General features: G+C 35.9%; 1 protein-coding gene across 4 annotated transcripts in view; it reads left to right on the top strand.

Annotated features, from left to right (window-relative positions):
• MAP3K13 (mitogen-activated protein kinase kinase kinase 13) overlaps nt 1-21,894 on the top strand; it is a 174,425-nt gene that overhangs the window by 106,991 nt on the left and 45,540 nt on the right. For all 4 annotated transcript variants that reach the window (XM_037839022.1, XM_037838998.1, XM_037839007.1 and 1 more), the window contains exon 2: nt 12,202-12,761. In XM_037839022.1, the coding sequence (XP_037694950.1) occupies nt 12,287-12,761 (475 nt within the window). In that variant the 5' untranslated portion in view covers nt 12,202-12,286. The remainder of the gene's footprint in view (nt 1-12,201; nt 12,762-21,894) is intronic.

Below are 21,894 nucleotides of genomic sequence, written 5' to 3'. Positions count from 1 at the left end.
CACTCACTGCTCCCTCCAATTCCAACAATCTCTGATTCTGTCATTCCTGAGAAAAACCTGAAAAAGTAACGCAAGGATGGCAGTAGGAACTTTGACGACTTTTTACCTACCGGTACATGTAGGATTTGCCCAGGAACTGTGTGTGGGATCTGCAGCTTCATGGGAAATGCTGGATGTTACTGTTACTGATGCTCACCAATAGCTCTATTATACCAAACTGTCAATGAAGCATTTGATTTTAATTTTATATAGTATAAAATAAGTGGAGAATGTGTTATGTTCATATTTCTACTTCAGTTGTATTTTACTGTCCAACTAAACAATCCAAATTCTAATAGTGAATGGGATGGGAAAAGAGAAATTTTATAAAATAATTTCATTCAAAAAATTTTCCCTCTTCTCTCACTGGCTTAGAGACATGAACAGACGCTCCTGACTGCAGAGCCCACCAATTCTCACTAATCAGCACACCATGCAACACCTTCCTGTGGCTAGAATATATTTTAATAGCAACTACTAGGATACTGCCTCATAGCTTGCAAAGCACTTTTATGTCCAGTATCTCATTTAATCCTCACAACATCCTATGAGGAAGGTTATTGTCCTCATTTTTAAGAACCCGTGTGTAGGAAGCTGCCTCTACTAAAAGTATTTAATCACAGTATGGATATCATGTAGTATTTATTATGAAGTGCTTTTTTGGAACATACTGCATGGTGCTGAGACTCATGGATGACCTGAATGTAATAAATTATATTTTATGTATTTAGAGAGAAAAATATTCCCCTGCCTAAGCCCAGGCAGAAAAAAATATTGTACAATAGATACCCAGTCAGAGCCAATGACTGACCCCAGGGTTAGAGTTTTCTCACCAAACTGAAAGATTCAGAAGTCACAGGTAGAACTCTTAGTGGCAGGGGCTCAGCACTGAGGGTTGCATTTCCAGCTTTGGCCAAGATGCCTCTGCCTTTAGCCACAGGATCTCCATGGTATGATGGGTCCACTCTCTGCCCTTCTTAAAGCACCCTGTTCTGTACTTCTGGAAATTGACTTGTATGGACTGCATCAGTGGGCTCCCTGCCTTCTGGTTTTCTTTTGGGAACAACCAATAGGAGATACTTGCAAGTGCTCAGAGTAAGCAGGAGAGTGAGGTTGGGGTTCAATATTAATTCCTCCTGGCTCCCTCCCTATCAGGACCCTGCACTTAGGTTTCATCCCTCCACAAATCATTCATTTGTGGAAATGTGGGTTTCTAGGGAAGAAAATTCCACAGTCTCCCTTGGGAACACGGTTCTGCAATGGTCCCCTACTCTTATTGCTCTTTTGCTTAAAACATAAACAACCTTTTTGAACAGATATTTTCCTGAATCAGTAAAATCTTCTCATATAATATAGCAGTGTTAAAAACCAAAGGATCCCAGAACCCATGAATCTTGAAGATGATTGTATAAAAATGTAGCTTATGAGGGGTGACAATGTGATTGGGAAAGCCACATGGACTTGCTCTTTTTTACTTTTATTTTTATTCTTGTTATTTGTGTGTGTGTGGTAATGAAGGTGTCAGGGATTGATTTTGGTGATGAATGCACAACTATGTGGTGATACTGTGAACAATTGAATGTACGCTTTGTTTTGTATGACTGCATGGTATATGAATGTATCTCAATAAAATGAATTAAAAAAAAGGTATTTGATTTATTTTCTACCAAATATTAGAACTACATAGGATTGACTCCATAGAGCCTTCCTTTTTTCTTTTTGTTTGCAGTTTAATTAAAACCTGGAATGTAAAAATAACTGCTGTAATTAAAGACAAAGGAAATTAAATATGAAAAAGAAGTTGCATACATTTGGGATTTTTCTTTCCTATTTTCCATCTTACCTTTGCCCTTTTAGCCTGGTATCTCTTTATTTATTGATTCCTTGTGCTTTGATTTATAATTTCAAGTGAATGTTGTTGCAAGCTAAACTAGCCTCAATTTCTATATAAATTGATCAGTCCCTCTTTTTTAGCCCCCTTTTCTCATCTTTTTGCTTTCCTTAAGAAAAGCATAATTGTCTTTCTCTTGCCCTTCCTTCTGTCCCCTTTAAACTCACATATATATGAAGCATATGACATATATCTATTTATTTTAGTTTTTCTAATTAAAGATTTGGATGGCTAAAGCATTGAGACTTCCTCTTAAATACCAGATATGTGTGTATGCGTTTTCTCATGTGATTATCTCAACTATTCCATGAAGTGGTTTCTGTTATCATCACCAATTATAGGTAATGAAATTGAGACTTAGAGAGAGTAAGGTCAAATTAATGATTAGGATTTGAATCTAGGTGTCTTTTCCTCAGCACCTTCCCTCTTGCACTTTGTCTCTTTATCCCCTTACACTATGATGAAATACTTGTAAGATTCTGATTGATTGGGAAAACAGTTTAAAGGATGCATTCTAGCCCAAATTTCAAAAATAACTTTAATTTCAAATGCTAATTTTTAAATAATTTCAATTGTCATTTCAATCCTGGTTTTCCTATACTGTCTTAAGGAGGAATTCTAAAACGAAAGGGAAAAGGCACAAAATATGGGGAAAGGAAAAGAAGAAAAGGGGCTAACATTTATTGAGGTACTTACTGTATACTTGATGCTTTTCTCAGGGAAAGAGACAATTAGGGTATTCCTCTGTCTTCTACTCTTCTTTGAATAACTGTCTTGCTCATAGTCCCCATTCTTTACAAAGTGTTGTTTTCATTCTCCTAAATGCAAGATTTGTAGTACCCTAGCATGTAATTCATTTGGACCTTAGAAATTGGAAATAATCCAAACATTTAGATATTCTCTTTTTGTCTCTTCATCTGTCCTGAGTTTCAGTTGTTTTAGTCACGATTAATCTACCTTTCCTAGCTTAAATATGATTCCCACTCATGGGAGACATAAAAACAAAATAGGTGTTGTGAACTTTTGTTTCCTCATTGTCATCTGTTACCTTTTACTCCTTTTTTCTTTTTGCTCTGAAATTCTCAATTTTCTTAAGCCCATTTTCAAGCTTTAGGGCAAACTGACAATTAGATTTCCTGACAATGTCCTTAACATTCCATATCATTTCCCATATTTGCAAATGTGTTAAAGTTGGCTTTTTTAGTCTGTGTGTTTAAAGCAACAAAGCTTTAGATTGAAAACTTCTGAGTAAACAAACAGTGCATGCTAATGATAGAAATTTGGGAAAATATAGAAAATTATAAAGAACAACATTAATAACCATGGTAGGCCTTTTTAACCTATTTCCTATTTTCTTAAAATGATTATATAATGATTTTTATACTTATTAATATTTATATTTAAACACATATATATCTTTTTTTAAGACATTTTAAGTGAATTTATGCAGTTACTGATTTTATTCCTCACATGGCAGATAGAATTTAGTTCAGAAAATGTTGATTCTATTCAGGAATATTAATACTTATAATACTTAAAGACTTATGGAGATTATAGAGAAACCTTTCCTTTGGTCAAGAAATACTATATTTAGCCTTTGATGTAAGGCATTTTTAAAACCTCACAAGTTTCTATTTCTTGATATGTTTATAGCATACAACTCTGAAAATCATATATCTTTATTCATTTCAAAGCCTACATTCTAAACTTCTTTCAACTTTAATCATGCTTGTATGGATAGGTATTGGTAGGTAATCCCTACTGTCATCATGGAGGGTTTGCCTTTTTGTAATTTTAACTTTTTGGTGGCTTCAATTTTACTAAACATTCATAATCTTAACCAAAAAGATGAGTATGTGATAGGAACTGAATAAATATTTTTGAATGAAATGTTATAAAGAAGATGGAATGAAGTAGGTCAGTAGATTTGGTTGATAAAAGATCATTATTGTCCATTCAAACAGGAGCTTCCTGTAGATGGTTCATAGTTAAGAAAGCAAGTGGAGCTAAATGTGCAGTTGTAGGCTACTCTTTTTATCTGATTTTATCTCAGATAAAAAAATCTCACAATTTAAAAATTCCAGTTGAAAAAGCTACCTAATTTTTTTTGAAGTTCAAATCAGGATCTGGGTGACAGATGTCTAGGCTGGGAAGATCATTTTACAGTATTACTATGAACAAGTACCATAATCCCAGTTTTAAAATGGAAATGATGCCCTTAAGAGCAGAAATCTTTCTTAGGCTCTAATGACTGCCATATGTATTTTAGAGAAATGACCAGAAGGCCAAATGGCAGGGTAGCATTTGTTTTAAGAATAGGCAAGGTAGTGCCAAGGAAAGGAAGACAGCTTGGGAAGAGCGCAGCACCAATAAATAAACAAATAAATCTCATAGCAGTACTGCCTAATTTAGAGTTTTTATTTGATTTTAGTCATACTGAAAACTTTATTTGGGGGCTGAGTTTTCCAAAGTCTTTTATTTATGCATATTTATGACACAAAATTCAAAATCTAACCATTATAAAATTATCTTCAATTAGCAAAGTGGGAAAAATTCTGTTGTGTAATAAAAATACAAGAGTTCTAGGGCCATTAGGCCATGATGCTTCTTCCATCCCTCTTTTTCTCTGTGCTACCTCCTGGGATCTTGGCACAAAACCAAGGTAATTTCCAGAAATTGGCATTGCCCTGGTAAACGGGCAGCTGCTGCTTTCTCCACATCTTGCCTACTAATTTTGCACAAACCACTTTCTCCTCTTGGGGCTAAGAAATTCACAGGGCAGGTGAAGTGTGTCTCAAGGACAGTTATGGGAGCAGCACCCTGTGCCCCTTACCTATTCAGGAGCCCTTGTAAGGGGAGCTGCAGTACCATTTCGCCTACAGATATTCCAGCCTCGCTGCTGTCCCTGTGTTTTTACATTCTACTCTCAATATTTAAAAGTCTTGCCTTATTTTCTTTCCGTCCCCTTCTAACAAAGACTAGCTTTGATTTCTCATGAATTAAAAGAATCAGTCAGTACCCATGAGGGAGATACCTGAGCAAAATCTGGACACACAGAGAGAAACTAAGAAGGTAGAAGACAGAGGCAGAGATAGTGGGGTTTCTTGTGTTCCTTCAATTTCCACTTGCTAGCTTCAACTGTGCAGTGGTGGCATGTGGGTGTACATACAAACACAGGTAAAATGGAGATATTTTTATCTTCCTACACCCTTCTTAAATGTAAAATCAGCTCTGATTGTATTTGAATATAGTCAGGATGATGATTTTTCTTGCCCTTTGTTCTTGTGCCTCCCAATTTCTCTGCCTTAGTTGGTTTTGATTGGCCTTGGTATTCTTGGTAAGCAAGAGGGAAGCCTGACTATACCTCTTTATGCACAACTTGACACTTACCTCACTCCCCCCACTCCCAGAGCAGTTGAATCACCAATAATAGCTGGTCAGCCTCCCACTGCCCAGTTGATAAGTGCAGGTCACCACTCTAGGTGGATACTTGTGCTTCCCTGGGAGCAGCTTTAGTGCATTATAATAATAATAATAATTATTATTATTATTTAGTGTGAATTATTATTGTTATTTTTGTCATCAGTGGTCATAATATCATTGCAATTTGTTTCTCTTTGTCTGAGTAAACAACTGGACTAATGGAAAGAGCATAGAATGAGGAAGGAGGTCTCATTCCAGCTCTGCCATCAGCTAGTTGTGTTGAGCAAGTCTGATCTTCTCAATGTAAAACAAAATACAGTTCAACCCTGAGGTTCTGTAATGCTTTCATCTCCTCTTTATCAAACTGAATGTGGTGATTGTGCTGGAGTTCCTTTCCTTAGATTCATTCCCAGTGTCAGTTGTGAACAGGTCCACTTCACATTATTTATTCAACCATTAACCTCTCGGAGGTGGGAAGAGATTAGAAAATGAATATGTTTCTAACTTTTTGTATATGAGCTCATTCCAATAAGATGTCATAAGGCAGAAACTCAGGACAAAGGTTAACAAAGTGGAAATTTACCAGGAATTAATATAATACCCTGTGGTTTGATTAAAAAAATATATTGCAGAAAGAGGTGGTTGACTGAAATTCACATATACATTTGGGTATTTGCATTATCCTCAAATTTGATATGAGCCAATAGCACAATGTATGCCCTGTGCAGTATAGGATGACCAGGAGTCCCAACAACAAAGGCAGACTGGAAATAACTGCTGAGGCAGTGGCCAGGTCAGACTGTATGAAGTCAGCAATCTTAAAAGACAGACAGAGCAAGGTCAGGGAGGCCAAAGGCAAGAGACAGCTCAAATTTGTGGCAGAAGATCAGCAAAAAAGCAAAAAGATGGGGATCGGTAATCTCAAAGCTTAGAGATGAGCATAAAAGGGGCAAGAGTGAGGAAAATGGGGGATAGGGTTTGGGGGTTCAATTGACCAAAGAGCTCTTGCTTTAAAAAGGGCTCCACCTTTTTTTCTTTCTTTCTTTCTTTTTCCATTCTGTGTTCCCAGGCAGCTTCTCAGCCCCTGGATTTCTCCATGCTCTAGAATTTAAGTCCCTCTTAACCTAACCTGATCCAATTAAAGTGATCGCTCTGATTTGTTTAAAGGGAAGAATAATCTGCATTTTTCCTTGAGCTATCAGTGGCCTTGTGTGAGGGCAGCAGTTGCCTTTGGCCAGCTAGTTCATTATTTCTGGGTTACCAACCCTCTCACACAGGTCCTTGTCATTCCTGGTTCCCTGCCTCTGCTAACATTCTTACTCTTCTATGACTTCCTTTCCTTTGTCAGTCTCAAACACATCTTCCCTTCAAGGTCCTTCTCAAGTCCTACATCTCTCATTCAGCCTGTGTTAACTACTCCTGCCCTCATTATTGTTTCCCTTTGCTCAAAGCTTTGTATAATGGAATATGGAACATTTGTCATTCTGAGTGGAGGGAGGAGCAAGTTATACCCTCGATTTAATTTTAACTTCTTAAGTAGTTTGTAAGCTTTGAAAGGATAGGAACTGTGTCTTAGATGCATGGTGCAGGAGGGAGTTCTTGCACCAAGAAAAATAACCTGGTATTCAATCCTGACTCTGTGACCTTTGGCATGTTACGTAACTTCTCTGGAGGCCTTAGATTCCTTCTGTGAAAAACAGCAATAATGATCCCATGTTCTGGCTTCTTTACACAGGGGACCAAATATTCAGATCAAATGATCACAGATAAAAGCACGTTTAAACCTGTAAGGCACTCTAAGAAAATGAGAGGTTATCATTGAGGTACACTGTGTTGTAAAAAATGCAAGGGAATTTGGAAATCTGAATTTTGAGTTAGATTTTAATTTCTGCTTTACCACTTACTCAGTACATGACCTTACAAAAGTTTGTTACTTCTCTGTAAAATGGGAATGATACCATTACAAGGATATTGGTAAGGATTAAATGAAATGTATAGTGGTATGCTGGAGCTGGCTTTTGCCAACTTGCGAGAGCCAATTGTTGAATATTTAGAGACATTGCAAGCAGATTGTTAAACTATTAGCATGAAATATGCCTTGGTGGGCATATTTATAACAAAGAAATTGGTAAACACTGTAAATTAGATTGTTGTTTTTTTCTGGAGAGCTGGTTTACCAGCTCTGATTATGTAAACAGCGTTCTGTAAATTGTAAAGCACTTTATCTTATTTATCATTAAAAGAAGTAATGGTAAGAGTAGTGTTCTTTATCCCTAGAACCTAGCCTAGTTCATGTCATAACTCCTATTATCTATTTTAAAAATATTTTAAAATTTGACTTAGGTCTACTCTTGCATTATTTTTTTTCTGCTCCTGAGGTGAATGAGTCCCCATCGTGACCTTTTTTCATTGAATTCCTTTTTACAAAGTGTCTTTTTAAAGTCAGACAACATATATAAAAGCCTAGCTCAGTGCATGGCACATAGTAGGCCTTAAACTCTCAGTGTCCGTAAATGAGCTAATTATCTTCTTTCCAAACCTTTTCTTCTAGTATTTCATGTCAGTTAATGACATTGCCCATCTATCCATTGTCCGGAGTGAGTTATCTGAAAGTCTTCTACACCCCTTTTCTCATCTGTCCCCATGTCTAATAAATCACCAGGTGGTACCAGTTGTACCTTAGAAGGTAGGATTTAGGAATCCATCCCCTCCTCTTCACTGCCATTGTTACTGCCTTGGTTCAGGCCCTCATCATTTCTTACTTGAATTCTTCTTCCAAACTGGTATCTTGGCCTTCAGCCTTTTTTCCTTCAATCCAACCTCTACTTGTATAGGCAACAAGATTTTTAAATTACAAATCTGACCAAATCACTCCCCTGCTTAAAATTCCTTAATGACTCTCTGTTGTCTTGATAAAATCCAAAAGCTTTAGCTTGTCATATAGGTCCACTTAATCTGACCTTTGCCTACCTTTTCTACACGTTATCTGCTGATGCTCCCCAACAATGCCCGGAATGCCCACAGGCTCTTTCCTAGTGACCCCTGATTTGCCCTTCAAGACTCGACTCTACGACATTCTCTGGACATATTTGATGTTTATTTTTCTGAACTCCCATAGTGCTTTGTCATACCTGTGTTATAACACTAACCATGTGGTTGTTATTATCTATCTGTCTTTCCTTCTAGACTGTGAATTCCTAAAGAGTAGGAACGATATACCATTCATTAATGCCTAGCCCATTGAATGGCATGTAACGAGCTCAATAAATGGTTGAATGAATGAATGAGAGTTCTGACAATAGGGTATTTTCATTGGTTCACTCACACAAACTGTTCATAGGATATGGCAGTGAAAAAAAGGCTTAAAACGTGGGTCTCAGTAGTGAAAATAGAAATTAATAAAATATGATTATCCATTTTTATCTGTGAATCCCAGTATAGGATACCATGACTCCCAGCACCTTCAGGATAAGGTCCTAAGCTCTCATACAAAGCTTCTTACAATCTTGCCTCTAATTGCCTTTCCATCCGTATCTTTCTCTGTGCACATATACATAACCTACATCACGGATACATCACATTTCTCGATTCCATAGTATTTCTTCCCTCCATGTCCTTGTTTATGTTTTCTCCCACATCTGTAATACCCTGTCACTCTTCTTTCATTCACCCCTTGTCTACTAGCTTGATGAATTCCTACATTTCCTTCAAACTGATCAAAAGTTACCACCTCTGGGCAGCTGTGCATGAAACTCACCCTCCCTCTCTTCTATACTCCCAGAACACTTGGTTGCACTATTCTGCCAGTCTTTGTTGGTATGTCTTTTGCCTTCTCTGCAAAGCAAGGACATCTTCATGCCCTAGTCTCTAGCACATTCTAGATGGTTAATACAAAGTGAAGGAAAGAAGGACTAATACATAGAGATTTGTAAAGAAACTAAATTTCTGACGAGGCATACCTTGAATAAATTTAAGACTAGCGTTGCATGTTCTTTCCAATCTAGAACAATTCTATATCTTTATTTTCAGAGGTTAGCTGGCCCTGAGAAATTGGCTAGTGGGCATATAAGAAGCAAAGAACATGTTTAAAGGGTTGGTGCAATTCACTGTCTGGGGCTTAGTTCTGTTGCCATTAATTTGGTGGAATATATTAAAAGCAAATTTTGTATCTCAGGAATTTGTCTTACCACATACACAAGACATTTATCAATGCGGCTTAATGAATGCCTTAGAAAGTGAAGTAGCACCCCAGTGGATAAGACATTAAAGTAAAGAGAAAAGATGAGCAGCAGTTTATAAACTTAAGAAGTGGTTTCTAATGAAAAAATATATATATATATGTATATATACATATCTCTCCAAAAAATGTAATTTTCCTTTTGGGAAGGGAAACAAGTTTTTTTCTAATTATAAAAATAATGCATATTAATACAGAATGCTCGGAATACCTTGAAAAGTCCATCACCTCCACCCAAATCTAACCATCTAAAAATTGAACCACCTAGAATTAACTATTGTTAATTCTTTGCATATACCCTTCCAGTCTTTTTTGTTGTATATGTGTTTATGTATCTTTTAAATTAAGAATGTTCATATTGAGCTTGGTAGATATGAATGTCAGTATTAGCACATACAGCAACTGTTAAAAAAAAAAAAAAAAAAAGCTGAGAAAGAGCCCAGACTTCAATTAGTGACATGAATGAAGCAGATCTGGTTAAGACTGGGGCAAGCTGGGCCAAAGGGTAAAGGTCAAAGCTCACTGTGTTTTAAACCTTCAACTTCCATGTGAGACCAAGGGAAGAGATGTCTATTTGGTGCAGAATCTTTATTTTCTAAACAGTATAACTCTATGGTCGGTTTGTTCAAACACCACAATTACATGGAACTTGAAACAGGCAGTGAGATGTGGTAGGGTAGTGTAGGTTAGAGTGAAATAGGGACACATCTCAAAGTAACATGGGCAAAGAATAAAAATATATTTACAGGGCCCCCTGAGGAGCTGGGGGAAAGTGTGGAAGTTTTGAACTTCCTCACCTGGACTGATATTGATGTTGTCACAAACATTAGGACTGGCGGTTTGATGTGCTGAGCCCTCTATCATGGAACTTGCCCTTATGAAGCTCGTAACTGCAAAGGAGAGGCTAAACTTGCATATAATTGTGCCTAAGAGTCTCCCCCTGCATAGCTCTTTGTTGCTCAGATGTGACCCCTGCCCCCACAACTGAGCCACCTCGGCAGGTGAACTCACTGCCCTCCCCCTACGTGGGACCCGACTCCCAGGGTTGTAAATCTCACAGGCAATGCAGAATATGACTCCCAGGGATGAATCTGGACCTGACATCATGGGATTGAGAATATCTTCTTGACCAAAAGGGGGATGCAAAATGAAACAAAATAAAGCTTCAGTGGCTGAGAGATTTCAAACGGAGTTGAGAGGTCTCTCTGGTGGACATTCGTATGCACTATATAGATAACACCTCTTAGGTTTTAATGTATTGGAATAGCTAGAAGTAAATACTTGAAACTATCAAACTCCAACCCAGTAGTCTGTACTCCAGACAATTGTATAACAATGTGGACTACAAGGGGTGACAGTGTGATTGTGAAAACCTTGTGGATCACACTCCCTTTATCTAGTGTATGGATGGATGAGTAGAAAATGGGGACAAAAACTAAATGAAAAATCGGGTGGGATGGGGGGGATGATTTGGGTGTTCTTTTTTACTTTTATTTTTTATTCTTATTCTGATTCTTTCTGATGTAAGGAAAATGTTCAGAAATAGATTGCGGTGATGAATGTTTAACTATATGATCATACTGTGAACAGTTGATTGTACACCATGGATGATTGTATGGTATGTGAATATATTTCAATAAAACTGAATTTAATTTAAAACAATGTTCATATTGTATATATTGTTCTAGCCTGTTTTTTTAGAAAAATATTTTATTTTTAAATAATTTAAGGCTATAGACAGTTGCAAAAATAATACAAACTCATACAGAGAACCCCAACAAACCCCCCACCTAGACACCCAGATCCACCAACTTCTAACATTTTGCTGTATTTTCCATATCATTCTATCTGTCTATTCATCTACCATCTTTCTCTCTTTTATTTATCTATTTTCTAAACATTTGAGACTAAGTTATAGACATCATACTCTTTGAACACTTAATATTTCCATGCATATTTCCTAAGAACTAGGATATTCGCTTATGTAACCACCTTAAATAGATTTACCAAGTTCAAGCAATGTAACATTGATACAAAACTTACAGACTATATTCCAGTTTTTTTGTATGTCCCAATAATGTCTTTTTGGGCATTTTCTCTTCCATTCTTGGATTCAGTCCAGGATTGTGGATTGCATTTGATTGTCTTCTCTCTTTTAGTTGCTCTTTTTTTCTTAATTGTGGAAACATATATACAACATAAGCTTCCCCATCTTTACCACTCCCAAGTATATCATACAGCAGGATCACATTCACAATGTTGCACTGCCCTCACCGCCATCCATTACCAGAACTTTCCCATCACCCCTAACAGAAACCCTATATCCATTAAGCATTAACTCCCCATCCCCACCCTCTTCCCCACCTTTGGTAACCTGTGCTCTACTTTCTATCTCTAGCCTGCTTTTTAATATTAATATATCATGAATATTTTCTTATGTTGGTAAATAGTCTTCTACAATGTGATTTTTAATCACTGCACAGTATTTCATCATGTGATATATACCACAGTGTAACCCATCCCTCATTGTTTTGATGGTTTTTATTATTATAAATATTAGTGTGGATAACTAAAGAAAGGGTAATTTCGTGTATCCTTCTGTTTTTCCCAGGTTTGGGAGCCTTCTCTTGCATCTGAACTCTGTTCTAATAATCCTCTAAGTGTCATCTCAAGACCTTGGGCACACTCATGGCACAATGGCCAACTCTCAGGAGCAGCTGACCTGCTCCTCTTCTCCACACTTACCCTTGAGTGAAAACAAAACCTTCAATGGACTACAAGATGAACTCGCATCTATGGGGAACCGCACTTCACCCAAGCAATTTGAGGACCTGCAGGAAAAGGGGGTAGTTCGAACAGAACTAATTGAGAGCATCAATAGCCCCATCACCACAACAGTGTTGACAAGTGTAAGCGAGGATTCCAGGGACCAGTTTGAGAATAGTGTTCTTCAGCTAAGGGAACAAGATGAGTTGGAGATGGTTGTATCTCAAGGGAACAGCAACACCATGGATGAAGAGAGCCCGAGTGGAACTGAAGACATCAAGATTCAGTTCAGCAGGTCGGGCAGCGGCACTGGTGGATTTCTTGAAGGATTATTTGGATGTTTAAGGCCTGTATGGAATATCATTGGAAAGGCATATTCTACAGATTACAAGCTGCAGCAGCAGGGTAAGCTAAACGATGGACCTGGAAGATATTGCCTGTGTAACCCCACCACTACCACCATTACCTGGGCAACCTTTGAACTGTGGGTAAATTAAAGAACTAGTGTCATATGAATACCCCATTTCAATTTCCTATAGACCTTCTGAAATGGAACAGATTCACAAGCAGTGGGTCTTTTTTTGGTAGAAGCCCATCTTTTGTAGTTGTCAAGTTCTGTGGTGTTTAAAGTAGAATATTTTCAGTATGATCCATGGGATAAAGGAAGAAAATTAGAGTGTCTGTTTATTTTATCTCATCATTTTAAATAGAAACTTTCATGCATATTTTAAGGTATGCCTGATGTCTTAATATTGTTGCACAGATATATAATTTGTAAATAATTGACATAGTGGGTGCATGTTGAAAAAAAATTTTTGTTAGGTTACACAATGAAAAACTCTGAGAACTACTACACTAATTCAAAGCCAGACAGAAGCCCCTTGATACTGCCCTTGAAGCTTGCAGGCCTGCCTTAGGTTGTGATGAAAATGAATTACTTTCTTACAGTCAAGGCAGGGAAAGTTCACATTTCAGGAAAGAACAAAATATCTGATCAATCTTGAGAAGCACTGTATCAGATTATTATTTCTAGCTTCCACACCCAGCTTTTTTAAAGCTAAGTTTTTTAACTTACATCATTGTGTAACATGTATATTCATGTATTCCAATTAAAGTGTTATCCTTTTGAAGTAAAGAGAATACATGGCCCTAGTGTTCTTTATGACTTCATTCATAATCTTTAAAAGAACATTTCTTTTCTGATAACAAAAGTAATAGGTATAGAAAATTTAGAAAATACAGGTAAGTACTGCCCCCAAATTAAAATAATCTATTATACCAGCTTCCTGATAATAACCACCATTAATGTTTTTGACATATATTATAGTCTATTTTGTATGTGTATATGTTTTTTTAAAAGTCATACTGTTTTTTTTAAACATTTTCCACTTCATATTGTGAACATTTCCTATATCATTAAATATATTTCTTTATCAGCATTTTTAATGGCTGCATAATATTTAATTTTATGGACATGCCGGTATTTATTTAAGCACTCCTCTATTAATGGACACTTAATTTGTTTGCTGTTTTCAGTAATTATAATCTACACTGCAATGAACATCTATCTATTCATTTATTTTTGCACACATCTTTGATTGCTCCTTAGGATAAGAAGTGGAATTTTTGGGTTCAAACAGTTTGTTGTTTTTAAACTTTTGATACATATTTTAAAGCTTTATATAAATGATTCTGATTTGATGAGTTCTCATTAAGAAATTCTAGAAAGAAACATTATAGACCAGAAGTGAGATTCTGTTTTATTTTGTAACTGAATTTTGGACTTTGTGACCCATACTGTTCGTGTGTGTGTGTGTGTGTGTGTGTGTGTGTGTGTATCTCTTTTAGTCAAGACTGTTGACAGCTTTTCCACAACAGCCAGTCAACATCAGTCACTGTTAGCCACTTTGCTCATGCATTCTATTTTTCCTGTTTCTGAAATACTTTCTCTTAAACTAAAATACCAACCTCTCCCTGCAATCCTCCCTTCCCCATAAGTGTATTGTGATTGAGTAGTAAATGTGTCAATTCCAGGTGTACTTTGCAGATTTGTCAACCACAGCATTTGTTCCTGGTTTGTGTATGTGTGTGTGTTTGTATCTGCCTGTCTTTTTCTCTTTCTTTCATAAATACTCCCATGCCCTACACATTCCATTCCCTTTTCCCCTCCATGATCTTAAGGTTTCAAGAAGATGTTCCTTGACACGGAAAGGATGGGGATTCCTGTGATAAACAAATATTATTACTTTAAAAATTATGAATAAATATAAGTACAAAGAGGAAAATAAAAATCACTTGTCACCCCACAATCCAGAGATAGCCATTTAATTTATTATTTTTTAAAATTTCCCTGTTTCTGCTTAGATAGGAATCTTACAGTATCTGCTTATATAAAAGACTATATTTGATTTCTAGGGTCTTCATTTACAATATAAAACCATCCAGCCTGAATTATTTTTTTATTTATTTTGTTGAGATATATTCACATACCATGCAGTCATACAAAACAAAGCGTACATTCAGTTGTTTATAGTGCCATTATATAGTTGTGCATTCATCACCAAAATTAATTTTTGACATTTTGATTACCACACACACAAAAATAACAAAAATAAAAATTAAAGTGAGAAAGAGCAATTAAAGTAAAAAAGAACACTGGGTGCCTTTTTGTTTGTTTGTTTGTTTGTTTGTTTCTTCCCCCATTTTTCTACTCATCCATCCAGAAACTAGACAAAGGGGAGTGTGGTCCATGTGGCTTCCCCAATCACATTGTCACCCCTCATAAGCTACATTTTTATACAATCATCTTCAAGATTCATGGGTTCTGGGTTGTAGTTTGATAGTTTCAGGTATTTACTGCTAGCTATTCCAATTCATTAGAACCTAAAATGGTTGTTTATATTGTGCATAAAGAGTGCCCACCAGAGTGACCTCTCGGCTCATTTTGGAATCTCTCTGCCATTGTAGCTTATTTCATTTCCTTTCACATCCCTCTTTTGGTCAAGAAGATGTTCTCCATCCCATGATGCTGGGTCAAGATTCCTCCCCAGGAGTCATACAGTCTGAAATATTTTGGTGGTAATTTGAAGGTCCCAGGATCGAAAATGCATCATTGTGATTCAAACTCATAAAGAGATGCAACAGACACATCCTATGTGTTTGTTAAAAGGAGCCTTTTACATTTTTTTTTTATTGTTGTACAAACTTGTATTTAATTTGTCTTCCAGCTGATTATGTGACTCTCAGGAAGGCTTATTTCATGAATAAATAAGAAATAATGTGGTCAACTTAAGATTCTCACAAGGCACAGCAGCTGCCTAACTCCTCGGCAGATGACAGGATATCCTACTTTGGGCGGTTGTTGCTGTGAGCCACAAAAAAATTTGCTAGCCAGAAACTAAATGTCATGTTTTCCTTGTCGGCTGTGGGATCAGGGATCTGATTTTTAATCCTGGATTGCAGTTGGCCACAGGATAGCACATATAACACAAATGTCCCTGCATTTGGTACTTATGAGGAAATCTCACCAGATTTTTAAAAAATTTAATGACATTGGCGTCTCCCTTTTAGCATGTTTGTAGTGAAGCCCAAGTAAGGTAGTACATTTCATTGAAATCTTTTATTACCAAATAGTTTCCATTCTCAAAGCCGGTATTACCATGGTCATGTCTGAATAAACAAAGTAGGACGGCTGCCTTAAAATGGGTAGGCCTGGGGCTTTTTCTCAGTCTTAGGGATCCTGGTGGACATTGGAATAAAGATAGTAGTCATAGTGATAAGTGAGAGAGAAGATAAAAGCTGGGGGAGAATACCAGTGGGACAGATTTAAAAGCAGCAAAAAGTCTGGGACTGACTCTGGAGAGAGCATAGCCAGTTCTGTAATCTTTTGGGTTAGTAATCTTGCATTTCAATTAGTCTCCCAATTTTGCACATCCTTACCTAACTTTCATAGTCTGCCCTTTTCCTGCTCCTTGGCTCCCTACTAGACACTGACAGGGGTGTTGGGATAGAACAGAGAAGGACTAAATTCATATTAATCAGTCTTACTTCTGGTAATCAGTTCTAGTAAAAATATCTATGGAAAGGTGGTTGAAGTATTACTGTCTTTATTTTATGCTCCATGTTCTTGAATTACCAATGCTATCCCCTTTATTTTTCCATGAATAATTAAGGCTTGGATGAATAGCACAGGCATGAGCTACTGTTGGTAGAGGAGAATTTTATTCTTTATTATAATACTCTGAACCCCTGGTATTTGAGTGCCAAATGTATTTATCATTTTTCATTTTAACTTAATGGACATTATTTATTAAAATGTATTAAATTACTATGTAGGCATTATAAAACAATATGAAAAGAAAGGCTTATTTTACAAATTGTTTTGAAATATCTAAATAGGAAGATAGAAAAAAATTCATTTACATCCGTCTTCACACCATACACGAAATTAAACACCAGATGGATGTAAAGGGTCAGTTTTTAAAATCAACTATATGAATATCTTAGTAGATAGACTAGACAGTGGAAGAAATTACAAAAGAAATGACAGCTGACTATATAAAATACTTTGTTATAAAGTAGTAAAATTAAAAGAAAAGGGTTTGTAAAAATACTCTCTTCATATGTATATTATAGAGAAAGAGAGAGAGAAAGCTCTTTGAAATTAATGAGAACTACAAGACCCTAATAGATACATGAATAAAGGGTGTTGACAATTTACACAAAGCAGATAAGAGTATTACACAAATGTGGAGAAGATAATCTAAATCACTGGCTATTAAAGTAGTTCAAACTTAAAACAGAAAAATACTCTTTTATACCTAATGAAATTAGGAAAAAAAACAATAATACTCAGTACTGGAAATTTCTGGTGAAATTGACATTTTCAGACATTGCTGATATCAAAAACTAGAAAAATCCTTTTAGATAGCAATTTGGAATGTATACCAAGAGCCAGAAAACTGTTTTTAACCTAGGGACTAAGTCTGAGGAAATAATACAAAAGAAGAAAGAAAAAAGTATGAAATTTAATTTAGCAAAACAAAAGGATGTAAATGCTTTGAAAGTACAGAAAGTAAGAGGGTACAGTAAACAGTGATTGAAACTTGTGATGAAAACTATAAACACATGGAGAATATATAATACATGAAAAAAGGAGGAAAACAATATATCACGTTTGCAATTTTTGCGTAACTGTAAACATGCAAAGAAGTATGTTCCAGAAGGAAAGTGAATATGGTGTGGGATAACAGATAACAGATAAAATATGTTTTCTGATTTTTCTAATATTTTCTAATCTTTTTAATACTTAATGGCAAATAAAGATTGAATAAAAAGCAAATAAAGGACAACCAAAGATTGGTCTAATTTTTGTAGTTATCGTATTAAAGGTACTCGAAGAAATACTGCTCAGTTTTGTTCTTGTCCCAAGATCTAGTAATAGTACTTTATTAAACCTCCAGAATAGTCAAAATGGCAGTTTTTAGTGGCTTGGGTTCTTTACTTGATCCCCTAATGAGTAAAATTCTCTTACAGAATACCATCAAAGTCTGCGCACCATATGCATCAGTAAACCTGTGAGGGTGAAAGCGAGATTGCTTGCACTTAATACTTGTCAGTCATAGAAGCCCTAAAGATATTGAAAGTAGTCAAATTGCAACTTGCTCCCAAATCTTACTTGGTATAATTTGTTCCTTTAATAATTTGATATTTATGAGCTAATTAAATTTTAGAGAGATTTGCATTAATATAAAATCCATTCAATTTCAATAAAGCAGAAACCTTTAATATTGCTTATGTCAGGAGAATGGGATGAATGCCTGGCTATAAACCATCCTAAATATAATTTTTTTTTGCTTTATGTAGCTATATTTTGAAGGTTGTGTTTTAACTGTTGTAATGAGAAACCACATCTTATTAAGAATCTCCAGAATCTCTTTCCCTTAAGGTAGAGAAAACTTAAAAAAAAAAAAAAAAGGGAAATTAGCTTTCTTCTAGATAACTGTTGAACTCTTCCTGCTCTTGCTTCATTGATACAGTGAACAGTGAGTCGCTATGCTTTCAACACCAGAATATATTCAAAGCTAACACAACACTACCTTGTTCAGTATTCTGCAAAACAGTGGCTCTTTTTTTTAAAAAAAAAGCAAATTTATTGAGATATATTCACACTCCATGCAGTCCATCCAAAGTGTACACTCAGTGGCTCTCAGAAAAATCACACAGTAGTGCATTCTTCACTGCAATCAATTTTAGAGCATTTTCATTACTCCAAAAAGAAAAATTCTGTATCCCCTATACCCCCTATTATTTAAACTTAGAATTGGGGTGGCACCCTTGTTACAGTCGATGAAAGAATATTGAAACATTACTGTTGACTATAGTCCATAGTTTGCATTAGGTATATTTTTTCCATATACCACCCTTTTATTAACATCTTGTAATAGTCATGTATATTTGTTCTAGTTCATGAAAGAACATTCTTATAATTGCTATTAACCACAGTCATCATCCACAACAGGTTTCACTGTGTTATAAAGTCCTATGTTTTATCCTCTAGCTTTCCTCCTAGTGACATACATGGCCCTAAACTTCCCCTTTCAACCACATTCACACGCAATTCAGCACTGTTAACTATACTCACAATAATGTGCTAACATCACCTCCATCCACTTCCAAATGTTTATAATCAACCTTATTAGAAATTCTGTACAAATTAAACATCAGCTCCCCATTCTCTACCTTCATTGTATCTCCTGATAACATCTATTCTAGATTCTAATTCTATGAGTTTTCTTAATATAATTACTTCATATTAGTGAGATCATACAATATTTGTCCTTTTGTGCCTGGCTTATTTCAACATAATGTCCTTAAGATTCATCCATGTTGTCACATGCATCAGGGCTTCATTCCTTCTTACAGCTGAATAATATTCCATTGTATGCATATACCACATTTTGTTTATCCATTCCTCAGTTAATGGACACTTGGGTTGCTTATGTCTTTTGGCAATTGTGAATAACATCGCTACAAACATTGGTGTGCAAAGGTCTGTTCGCATTGCTGCTTTCAGTTCTTCTGGATAGATACTGAGTAGCAGGATTGCCTGACCATATGGCAGTTCTATACTTAGCTTCCTGAGGAATCGCCAAACTGTCTTCCACAGCGGCTACACCATTTTACGTTCCCACCAGCAGTGAAGGAGTGTTCCTATTTCTCCACATCTTCTCCAACACTTGTAGTTTTGTTTTCTTGATAGTGTCCATTCTAGTAAGTGTGAAATGATATCTCATTGGAGTTTTCATTTGCATTTCCCTAATACCTAGTGATGTTGAACATCTTTTCATGTGCTTTTTAGCCATTTTTATTTCCTCTTTGGAAAAATGTCTGTTCAGGTCTTTTGCCCATTTTTAATGAGTTGTTCCTCTTTTCATATAAAGGATTTCTTTATATATTCTGCATTTTAAACCCTTATCAGATATGTGGTTTCCTAATATTTTCTCCTGTTGATTAGGCTGCCTTTTCACTTTCATGAGGAAGTCCTTTGAAGCCCAAAACTTTTCAATTTTGAGGAGGTCCCATTTGTCTATTTTTTCTTTCGTTGCTTGTGCTTTGGGTTTAAAGTCTAAGAAACATCTTTAATATGTTTCCTTACATTATCTTCTAGGAGGTTTATTGTCCTGGCTCTTATAGTTAATCTTTGATCCATTTTGAGTTAACTTTTGTATAAGATGTGAGACAGGGGTCCTTTTTCATTCTTTTGGATATGGATATCCAGTTCTCCCAACACTTTGTTGAAGAGATGTCTCAGATGAGTGGTCTTGGCAGCCTTGTCAAAAATCAATTGATCATAGATGTGACGGTCTATTTCTGAACTCTCAAGTCAATTACATTGGTCAATAAATCTGTCTTTATGCCAGTATCATGCTGTTTTGACCACTGTAGCTTTGTAATATGCTTTAAAGTTAGGAAGTGTGAGTCCTCCAACTTTGTTCTTCATTTTCAAGATGTTTTTGGTTATCCAGGTCCCCTAACCTTTCCAAATAAATTTGATCATTGGCTTTTCTGCAAACTAGGATATTGGAATTTTTATTCGGATTTCATTGAATCTGTAAATCAGTTAGGGTAGAGTAGATATCTTAACATTATTTAGTCTTCCAATCCATGGACATGGAATGTCCTTCCATTTATTTAGGTCTTCTTTGATTTCCTTTAGCAATGTTTTGTAGTTTTCTGTGTACAGGTCCTTTATATCCTTGGTTAAATTTATTCCTAGATATTTGATTCTTTTAGTTGCTATTGTAAATGGAATTTTTTTTCTTGATTTCCTCTTCAGATTGTTCATTACTAGTGTATAGAAACACTACTGATTTTTGCATGTTGCTCTTGTATTCTGTCACTTTGCTGCAGTCATTTATTAGCTCTAATAGCTTCCTTGGAGATTTTTTGAGACTTTCGATATATAGGATCATGGTCATCTGCAAATAGTGAAAGTTTTATGCCTTCCATTCCAATCTGGATACCTTTTATTTCTTTTTCTGCCCTAATTGCTCTAGCTCAAACTTCTAGCACAATGTTGAATAACAGTGGTGACAGTGGGTATTCTTGTCTTGTTCCAGGTCTTAGAGAAAAAGCGTTCACTCTTTCACCATTAAGTACAATGTTAGCTGTGGGTTTTTCATATATACCCTTTATCATGTTGAGGAAATTTCCTTCTCTTCTTACCTTTTGAAGTGTATTTATCAAAAAAGTATGCTGGATTTTGTCAAATGCCTTTTCTGCATCGATCAAGATGATCATGTGGTTTTTCCTCTTTGATTTGTTAATGTGGTGTATTACATTAATTGATTTTCTTATATTGAACCACCCTTGCATACCTGGGATAAATCCAGTTGATCGTGGTGTGTAATTCTTTTATGTGCTCTTGGATTCGATTTGCAAGTACTATGTTGAGGATTTTTGCATCTATATTCAATAGAGAAGTTGGTCTTTAATTTTCTTTTCTTGTAGTATCTTTATCTGGCTTTGATATTAGAGTGATATTGGCTTCACAGAATGAGTTTAGGTAATGTTTCCTCCTCTCAGCTTTTTGGAAGAGTTTGAGCAGGATTGGTATTAATTCTTCTTGGAATGTTTGGTAGAATTCACCTGTGAAGCCATCTGATCCAGGACTTTTCTTTCTTGGGAGATTTTTGATGACTGATTCAATCTCTTTACTTGTAATTGGTCTCTTGAGGTTTTCAATTTCTTCTAAAGTCAGTGTAGGTTGTTCATGTGTTTCTAGGAATTTATCCATTTCATCTTAGTTGCCTAAATTGTTGGCAAACAGTTGTTCATAATATCTGCTTATGCTCCTTTTTATTTCTGTAGGGTCAGTAGTAATGGCCGCCTCTCATTTCTGATTTTATTTAATTGCATCCTCTCTCTTTTTTTAATTTTTGCCAGTCTAGCTAAGGGTTTGTCAATTTTTTTGATCAGCTCAAAGAACCAACTTTTAGTTTTGTTGATTTTCTCTATGGTTCTTTTGTTCTCAGTT

The sequence above is a fragment of the Choloepus didactylus genome, chromosome 1 (genome assembly GCF_015220235.1).
Source record: "Choloepus didactylus isolate mChoDid1 chromosome 1, mChoDid1.pri, whole genome shotgun sequence".
In the NCBI taxonomy this organism is placed as follows: Eukaryota; Metazoa; Chordata; class Mammalia; order Pilosa; family Megalonychidae; genus Choloepus; species Choloepus didactylus.
The sequence above is the reverse complement of the archived record's forward strand: the minus strand, read 5'-3'. Positions and strand labels throughout refer to the sequence as shown.